We start from the raw sequence: 10,438 nt of genomic DNA on the forward strand, positions 1-10,438 counted from the left end.
TAGCTAAAACTCATATGATCCATTGCCTTTCGGCGTGGAGGTTTAAAATGGTATCAAAGCTTGCGATATTTGCGCCAAAGTGGATAATTATACTTGAAGCTCTGCTAATTTACATCAGTAGAAAAATGTGTCCATTGATTAAATTACAAAAATGTTGGACGGCAGGGGGTTGGGACAGTTGGGACAAAGGCTAAGAACATGGCGCTAAAACTGTTGGTACGAAGTTTTTAGTTACGGGATTAAAATCATTACTTGAGCTTGAGCAACTATAGTTTCTTATAGACGCTTTATGCCAGCGTGAAAATCACATTATCTGTTTCATGGTTCGACGTTTCATATGTAAGAAACCACCATCAATTTTGTTTTTTGAAATACGACTCGGTTTGCTTAGGTATTTTTTCCAACTTCTAACCAGAAAATAGTGAATACCGACCTGAGTTTTTACTGTAAAAATATGTAGTTAGTTTTGTTCCAGTTTTGATATTAACGGCAGAAACTAAAATTTAACGCACAATAATTCTGAACATTTCACTGTGGATATTTTCCCAGTAGGTGATCCGATTGCAACAATTTTTTATCGACTCATAGCTCTATTTTTGTACTAAATTTAAGTTGCAAGAAAAGAAAAATCAAATGTAATAAACATATTGTAGAGGGTGTTTAAATAGTGTAATGTTTTCTTCGGCAAAGTTTAAATCCGTTTGGGGGCAATACCGGGTAGGTCAGACAGAAAAAATATATAGGGTGCACCTTCAAGTCGTCTGAATAATTTGGATCTTCTATCGTCTGTTTATCCTGAGCCGTTTGAGAGAATTTATTTAAACCGTCTTTTTTTATTCCGGAAAGGGATGTGCAAACGAAATTTTATTACATGCGAAATCCGCCAATCCCTGATTCTTTTGTTACGCATGAAACTCCATAAGGAAGCAAAACAAGAAACAATATATCGTGAAAACAAGAATTGGGAAATCTTGAGCAACTGAATTGACCGAGCACAGGTAGTGGCAAAATAAACAAAGCTCGCAACAAATAAAAAGTATAAGTTTTCCGAGGAAAATGTGGCGCGTCATAAAAATGCATACCTGTCGAATGGCTCAACGTAAACAGATGTTCGAAGATCCAAATTGCTCAGAAGACATCGTATCCTTTTTGTCTTTCTGGCCTACCCCATATTGCCCGGAGAAAGATTTAAATTCGATCAAGAAAGCATAGTAGTATTTAAACACCCGAAACAATAATATTTATTTCATTTCTTGTTGCTTATCTTAATACTTGCATTTTGTCGAAGAATAGGCTGCGACTCGATAAACAATTATTCCAATCGGATTTGCACACAAAGCTATGAAATATTTCAACAATGCATTAAATTTGTTTAATAAATAACAATAAATGAGATACGAAAATCCGCGTTAAAGGTTGTAAAGCGTAAGTTGCTTACTCTTTTAATTGCCTTAATTGTTTCCTGACTGTGAACTTACTGCCTCAGTAAATTAATTAAATATCAATTGACTGACATTCTTATATTGGCTCTTCTTATATTAGACATCTGTGGGAGATCAGCGCATATTCATGAGCCAACCTGAACATATTATTGCACCAGTTAATTCTTGATTTTTACTTTCTTTATATAAGAACTTTGTACTGTACAATACATCTTTTGTTGTTGCAGTCCACACCTCAGAGCCCGCTCACACCTACGACTTACAATTCCTTATATCTGCAGACATGGATAAAAATTGAATAAATCTGAGTTTCATAGAGGTTCTGAAACGGGTCAGCAGTTTCAACGTAAATTTCATCTTAAACGTTCTTTGTGGTTGCGTTCACTTGTCGTCAATTGTGTTTGTTTCATACATATTTTGCTTGTACATATTTGAACACTTTGTAACCCAGTTCCTGACTCGTTATGCTTGACTTGTATGGCACGAACGCAAGCTTCTACATCGACCATTTACTTCTTTCAGAATCGCCCATCTCCACTAGTGCACATCAACGACCAACCAAAAAGCCCCAACAGCGTCCCACCCTTAGTTATTCCGACATTAACCATCGAAACACCATCACCAACTCGTAAAACACCCACTTTACTGATTCCGGGATCACCACCGCCTCAACGGTCGCACCCGCACCACCAAGAAAGCGCCTTCCAGTTTCCTACCGGCACCAAGTCGGGCCGAAGAATGTTCAAGGACTTCGAAAAACCAACTTCACTAGACTTGCCATGTGCACCTCCTCTTATAACAGTCACTTGCAATATGAGTGAAGCTGAATCGGATATTGAGTCAATATCGCCAGCTGTGAAGCTTTCAGGGCGGGGCGGAGCTTCGGGCGGGATGAGCTACTTAAGTCCATTTTCAATGGCACATCGAGCAGAGCAACACGCGTCTGAGTCCAACCTCAGCTCTTCAGGGTACAGTTCGATGGCTAGCCCAGGACCTTCTAGATGTGGGTCTAGCAATCCTCTATGTCCATCGGAGATGGAAGATCCAGGACCGCCTGGATCGGGCCATTGCCTAAGAAGACAATCACTTACTCCTGTTCGCAGACCTAATTCGAACTGCGGAAACGCTGATAATACCAGTGGGCAAGGGGACCAACGAAGGGGACGTTCCGACTCGGAAACACTTTCAGATGACCCGCTGTTAGAGTCGAATGATGAGGGAATTGGAACTGATCATATAGACGAAAAGATTGATGATGGTGAAGTGAAAAGTGCAAAAGATCTGGAGGTATTCATGACAGTTGAAACCAGCGACACCAAGTCGTTGCTTCTAGATTTGCCTGTGGTTACCAATTTGAACACTCCACGAGTTGCAAAATGTGTTACCGTAGACAGCACGATCGACCGACTGATTCCTCCTCTAACGACATCGATTAGCAAAAACTCACTGCAACTTCCTTCTATAGTTGTTCAATTGGACGCTATAACTGGTGAAAAATATTTGAGCCCCATGAGCTCTCGCAGTGAGAGCCCTTTGAGCGACCGCACATCTGGGATGGGTCGCTTTTCGCCATTATTCTATGGGAAGAATAAAGACTTGCTGCCATTCACCGACTCGGACGGACTGTACGACTTTCCCAGCTCCGACAAAGTGAATGTGACCACAAGCTGTCAACATAAGAAGATAGGCAGGAAAAGAGACAAACGTGCTCTACGCAGCTGTAAAACCCCCAGCCCGACTAAACAGCAGCAGAACCTGAGCTGGCACAATCACTTAGATGTACCAAGTAGTAAGGACCCATTTTATAAAGTTCCACCTCCACGGAAACTTAGCCCCAAGCGAAGATTGGCTAGAACGCAAGTAGTCAGTTCGTCATCGAGTTCGGACAGCATCACTTCTACAAGGGAAGTGTTGAAACATTCATCATCCAGTCCCAGTCCCGATACAATAAGATGGTCGTCTCCCATTGGCTGGACCGATCAGAAACACCCAAGATTGGATGCCACCAATGAAGACAAGGTAAAGCAAAACTAGTTTATAAATTGCCAAATATTATCGGTTTAAATATATGCTCTAACTCCACATAAGTCGGCGATTGTTAAGGGTATGCGGATTTTAAATATTTTGTACCTAGATGTTCTCTATAGATCTTTTCTATAGATTTTATGTTTCATTCAGTACTTATTATAATGTGATTCAAATTATCCTGGATTTGATTTTACATGATAAATAGTTGTCTTTTCCAAACCCTTAGCAATTTTCCGGTCCTGTATCAGTGAGAGGAAAAAGTAACAGTAATCAGCACAACTTTAAATCAAAAGTTCTAAAAGTTGTTAGTCATCGATGAAAAAATAAACACTTTTGGCTGTGTCAGAAGGAACATAATTGGTTTCATATTAAATGGATGGATTCATTGAAAAATTTGAAAATATTGCCTTCTAAACCAAAGTCTTAATCAGGTACGATGTAATTTGTATTTTGCGTTATTAAACTGAAAATTAATTGAATCAGGATTTTGTTTTAACCACTGTTAGAAATTTTAATTTCAAGAAAACACAAAGAGTGTGAAGCATTGAAAAGAAATTGCAATAAGAGTACAAGGTGTAAGTTTACACTTAACCAGTACCTACCTACCTAATATTTGTTTCAAAATTATCATCGTCAATTTGTAAAGGTACTAATCGCGACTATTCTATAAATATTCGCATTCAGATCACATACAAAGTGCGTCAGGACAGTTGAAGAGCAGAAAACATTTTTTTTTCTAATATAACATGCGAGATTTTGTTTTATTTTTTATCATCAGTTAACTGCCATGGTCTACGTGTTAAGCGAAACTGAAAAAAAATGCCTATTGGTCCAGAGGGGCTGCTTATTTGAACATTTATTAAGTCAGGCCTAATATTATATGCGTATTTGTATTTTTTTTATATTTAAATTACTCTCAAATTACATTTGCGATACAATTTGTAGTAACGCTCTCAATATAACGCAGAAATTTAGAAAAATATGTTTTTCTTGAAATAACGTAAACCGTCGATTTCTTAATCAGAACTGGGTCTCTACATTGCTTCTCTCAAGCTTTTTACACATTTGAAAACCTCTGTTTGCAAATTTTCAAATGTTTTCAAAAAATTTGTTCTCCATAGAAGAATATAAACGAAATAACCAATTTTGTTTGGGTGTGCTAAAAAGTGTGCTACTTAAATTTTCTTTTGCGCCATGAAAATATCCCATCTAATTCTAATTAGTACTCAGACTCTCCAGATCACTCCAAATTAGTTACCTTTAATTTCTTGCAGGACGATTCCAATCCGAACTCACCAATGTTGTCTAGATCACTGGAATTTGCCAAAAAGCAACCGAAATATCAAAAGATTAGCCGACTTAGAGCCATTAGTAATCAGATTAGGTAAGTTAAAAATAATAACAATTGTTAATTGAATTTGAAATTTCCAGAAAATCGGGTGTTTTTTACAGCTTTTAAAACATGTATAAGATAATTTATATTAATTTGTATATTTCATGTTTGTTAGTGTTAAATTAGTCTTCTACAATCTGGTTATAACTTCGATTCATCGACTCTCTATAGCTCTAGTTGGCGCAGTGCGGCGCAAATAGCTTGGTGCGCCAACCCAACGCACCGGCGCAGTAACTCAGTTCCGTTGCTGGGAAAATGTTGATGATCCTTTTTTCTTAATTGTTTTAACATTTATTTTAACGTCAGGGTTAAAATACTTAAAACATTTTCTGCGAAAAATTATCAAATAAATTTTACTAGAACACTTGCCTCCTTCGTCGCTTTGCAAAAAGTTTTGAAATCTGTTTCCAGCTTCGAACAAAAATCAAATAATCTTTTATCAAAAAACGAAAAGAATCAGCTACATTATTTGGAAAACACATCACCCCCATCTCTCTGGAGACTGAAGAGTTTGTTAAAAAATTGTGTTCTTAGTTTTGACCGATTTTTTTCTTGCTTTATTTTCTACTCAAGAACGCTCTATTTTGAGGAGTTTTACTTTAAAATACTGACAATGTGAAAGTCTTTTACGTGAAAAATTACGCGATAAATTTAGAGCTTTATAGGAATTTTACAAACACTTTTTTCAGTGTCCAATTCGGGCCGAAAACGAAAATAAGTTTCTCCCGTTTCTTCCCGAAAATCATTAAGGTTTTCTCAAAAACCGATTACAAAACTAAAAGTTTTTAATCAAAAGCTCAAAAAAACCATTATTTTTTATGCTTTTCCTCTTTCCTGACAAGCATGGGGTCTATTCAGCAAAAAATCACAAAATTCTCCACATTCATCGCTTTGCAGGGACTTTTAGAAAACCCTTTTCAACTTCAAGTTTGCCACAAAAACCAGATAATTTTATTTAGTTTTTTGGAAAATTCGCCACCCTCATCGCTCAGAAGATTCATAGTTGTTTTAAAATTTTAGGTCTTTCTAGTTTTCGTAAAGATTTTATCAACCGATTATTTTTTAGTTTTACTTAAAAATTACAGTCTTTTTGAAGTCTATTTTCTGTGAAAAATTATAAAATAAATTTTATTGGAACATTCTCCTCCTTAACAGCTTTGTAAAAATGTTCCTAGAACTTTCGCAGCTTCGAATTTTGGACAAAACCCTAATAACTTTTTCTGGATTTTTGCTCTACTATATTTTCCCGAACAGAACAAACGAAAGTTTAAACGCGAAAATAATTTGGTATTTTTTTATTCCGGTTTCGCGTTTTACCTTGGGTATTGGAACAAAACCCAAGGTAAAACAAATGGTGGAAAATTATCTTGGTTTTTTTCGAAGAAAATTAAGTTTTTTCAAAAAACGATCAGAAAAATCAAAAGCAGATAATCCACTATATGGAAACCCTCATCGGCCTGAAGAAAATTTAAGTTTCTTCCAAATTTCCGGTTTTTTCCATTTTAGACCAAATATTTTAAAGCAATCGTTTCTACAGAAAAGGTAAATCAGTGAATTTTTTGGAGTTAATGATATTTTGTTCGATGCTAAAATTCCAGTCTTGGTCATCGGTAAATGAGTTACAACTCATTAACCGATGAGATAACACTCATTAAATCAGAGAGCGGCAACAACTCAAAAACGCAACTCAACACAGTGTTACCCAGGCCTACTATCGCCTGTTTTCAGAAATGTAGTTTGAGGAAGAAGCACTCTATAATAAACGAAAAACTCATGTTTTATTCCACAAAAAGCACACTTTCCTGAATTTTTAGAATTAATTATAAAATAAATAAATACCGCTGGTATTTTTGCGCGATAATTAGTGTTTAAATTATTAAAGAGGTTACTATTAAAAAACTTACTACACCGTGTTTATTGAATTTTATAGATTCTTAAAGCGACTGGAACAAAGCCTGAAAAGGCGTGAACGTACAGCCAGTCCAGACACCGATAGTTTCGACAGCGAAGAAGAATCACCAATGGTGACCTCACCATTGCTGCATCAGTCCAAAGGGCCGAAAGTGGAAATTCGGAAAAGCAGCAGTATCGGAAAACTGCAGTCAAGCACGGGTCTTAACAGTAGAACCAATAAAGGCACGAAATACAAAGCGTGGGATTCGTTGCAAGAGCGAAATCGGGCCACAGAGGTTTGTACTAAACATGGAAATTCGGAGTAATAATTCATAATAATCGCCTTAGAATTAGTTTTAATTAAATATTTTTAAATCGACTTTTGTGGGGTACAATCAGCCATTTCAATTAAAATTCAATGTACAGTCGGAAATATTGCATGCAATTCGTGTTGTCAATGTTTATTTAGTTAGCTTTATCACTCACACTAACATTTATCTAGCACTTACCTTCAATTATATTGAGCAAAATGTGTATTAAACGAACAATACAAGGATCTTAAAAAAATTTAGCAGATACGATAAAATTCATATGGGCAAAGAATTGCAGCTTTGTACGCCCTACCAGAAAAAAATTCGTTTTTTTTAATCAATCGGCAAATCTTTGACAGTTTTAAATCATTCTTAGCACCGTTAATACAAATATTGATCAACAACTTTTTGCTGGTAGGTACATGTTAATAAATAGGTGATTTTATTAGTAATCCTGTAATATATCATATAAAGTGGTTTTGGATCGGTTTTTGTTTGGATCGTGGATACATTAAATGCCACAAAATTTCAACCGCAATTAATCATCTCTGGGATATACAGAAATCAGAATTATTGGTATTTTGAACATCATATTAAAAAAAAGACTCAAATTGCGTTTTATTACAAAGTATTAATTTGGAATAAGATTTGCTTAAATGCTTGCTTGAATAAGACTTGCTACAGTTCATTTTTTTCTAAGATTCATTAATACGAACAGCGCGTAAGTAGCTTAAAAATCTGTCGAAGCAGTTTTGTTTTTTTTTAATGCACATTCGTAGCTTGCAAACATTGAAAGACAATTTAGTGTCCAGTGGAGCTTGCAAAAATATGGCTTTATCTATTTGAACTTAATGCAAGTCCTCTGCAATAGTTTACAAGATCCTTGTTAATGCCGCAGTTTAAACGAATTAAATGGAAATCACGTGTGGCCGCTATTTGAAATCGAAAATTTCCGAACTTTTACCCGGCCGTTGGACAGTTTAATTTTAACCATTTAGTTTTTTCAGCACTTTTAACAACCTTTTAAAATTCAGAAACATTTTCAACGCTCAACCATTATTCATTCATCCGTCATCGTTTCATACAATTTCAAACTAGCTTGTGTAAAACGTTTTATTTCGCTAAACCTTTTAATTTTATAATGTTGAATGTGAATCGTCCATGTTATTCATTCCTCATTATGTATTATATGTATACATCGAGCGAATATTCTACATTATATAGCTGCCCTATCGTTATCCTAGTTTGATGCTTTAAAGGAACAATTTTGAACAATTGAAACCATTTATGCACCATCAGTGTTTTACTTTAAATATTAGTAGTTTCCATTTCATTTATTCAGCCGCTTTAGTTTTCAATGTTTCGTCCGTAATTATTTACGAAAAAATATAAAATTTTGGTGGAAAATGTGATAATGCTACAAAAATCTAATAATTTACTTTGTTAAAAATATGTTCTAGATTGGGATAAACTATGGGCAGCTGCAAAAAAGGCTTGTAAATGAGACTGATTTTTCTACTATAACTAAGTAGTATTTGACTTGTTCTTATGTACGAGTATAAATATGTACATATTGCGTTTGATTCCTATGTAAAAATTCTTTCCAAGTGCACTCTTTCCTTAAAGGAATATAGGTCTAGCCTTTAACCAACTGTTCGTGCTCTTGCAAAGTTGACAAGTTCAAAAGAAGAAATAGTTTAAAAGAAATAAACGAATCAACAGTTGTTCTCATCAGCTAACGTTTGACCTGAACTTTAAAGACTTCAACCACACTTTGCAAATGCACATCTAGAATTTTTTTAAAATATGCAATATTATACTACTAAATGCGATAAGAAATAGCGTAGTACTTCATTATGTTGACGATTTCGCTTAAAATAGTAACACAACTATGGCTCGTGATCAACAAAATAGCATCGGAAAACTGCAAATTGAGTCTCTAAAAGAAAATCAGAAATTGATCATTAAGAACAGTATGAGGATATGACTAGTAGCAAATGTATATGGCTAATTTAAAAAAGATTTTAAAAAATCCAAGTAAACCTACAACAGTTCACGATACAAGTACGTAGTTGTGTTATAATTTTTCATTTCTGCATACTTGAAGAAAACCCAACACATCATTGGAAAAGGTCCACACAGTGTGGTATATAGAGACAAATTCATGATTATTGAAAGTGTTTTCAAATGCGTAACTTTTTATATTAGTGCAGTTTAAAGCTCCATATTTGATTGTATTTTCACTTCATTGTATGTAAACTTAAATTTAGTTGTTGAAGGAAAATACGCCTTTCTAGAGACAACTTGCAGATTAATTGAATTAGGGTTCAATCAAGCAACATCCGAAATAAGGTTGTTTAAAGAGCTATTGTAAAATAATTTATTATTTTTATCTATCAGTCTGATGCATTTTATTTTAATTATTTATTATAATTCGAGCGGAACTTATATTCGGGCACCTTGATCAGGAATTAAGTTCAATTTATCTGAAAATAAAACAAGGAACTTAAGATTCAATTTAAAAAAACGTCTCCATGTGTTTTCTCAAAAATTAATATTGCCGAAGATATTGAATTTATTCTACTACGGTTGTTCGCGCTGTAGCAAATTTCCGCATTTATTTGATAATATTCTTTTAAGAAAAAACTATATTAACAAAAGTATACATTTCAGTGAAGTATTGGGTAATTCTCACATTGTCTTTGTATTATCTACGTCGCGCTAACCTGCCAATTTCTTATATTCATGCGGGTATCTGATACCTTACTTTGGTACCACTGTGATAAATCGTCTGATACTTTCAGAACTTTACTCTTCAGCAATATTCATAAGATAATATTAGAGGGAGCAACCTAATCGTATATCGATGCACAAATAAGCAATTTATTCACTGTAACCTTGCACTATTCTAAATAAACTATGTTAAACGTTGGTTTCCACTTTGCCGCATAAGTAACAAAATACGTAAAAGCAACTGCATTTTTTAAATAATTTAATCCGAACTATAAAGAAACATTATTTAGTGGAAACAAACAGTTAAATGACTGGTGTTGTTTTAATGAATATTTCGAAACTCTTATAACTTGATTTCTAAATAGGTAACATTTAATATACAACATCGTGCATGTATGAATATTTTTAAATAATTTCGCCGTACAATCGTATTGATAGGGTTTTTGTTATAGTAAAGCTTTGATTCAGAAATAGGCTGTTTTAGTGTAGACACACAAAAAGACAACTTACCTGACACAAATCAAAGAAATATTTTTCTGCAAAGGTTCACATTTATTAGTCCATGTCCTTTTCAATATTAGTGCTGCTAGGTTCTTCAAAAATTTACCTAGTAATTAAGGGCGATAAAATATTCTCAA

At 34.6% G+C, this 10,438-nt stretch overlaps 1 protein-coding gene across 1 annotated transcript in view; it reads left to right on the forward strand.

Annotated features, from left to right (window-relative positions):
- LOC109534447 overlaps positions 1-10,271 on the forward strand; it is a gene marked incomplete at its 5' end in the record, with an annotated part of 125,017 nt that extends 114,746 nt beyond the window's left edge. Inside the window, 4 exon segments of the mRNA XM_048668962.1 lie at positions 1,965-3,461; positions 4,745-4,854; positions 6,794-7,052; positions 8,528-10,271. Coding sequence (XP_048524919.1) covers positions 1,965-3,461; positions 4,745-4,854; positions 6,794-7,052; positions 8,528-8,599 — 1,938 coding nt within the window. The 3' untranslated portion in view covers positions 8,600-10,271.
- Positions 10,272-10,438: the final 167 nt, after the last annotated feature.

This window comes from Dendroctonus ponderosae, unplaced genomic scaffold (assembly GCF_020466585.1).
Source record: "Dendroctonus ponderosae isolate FM_Combo_2020 unplaced genomic scaffold, Dpon_F_20191213v2 Dpon_F_20191213_8, whole genome shotgun sequence".
Lineage (NCBI taxonomy): Eukaryota > Metazoa > Arthropoda > Insecta > Coleoptera > Curculionidae > Dendroctonus > Dendroctonus ponderosae.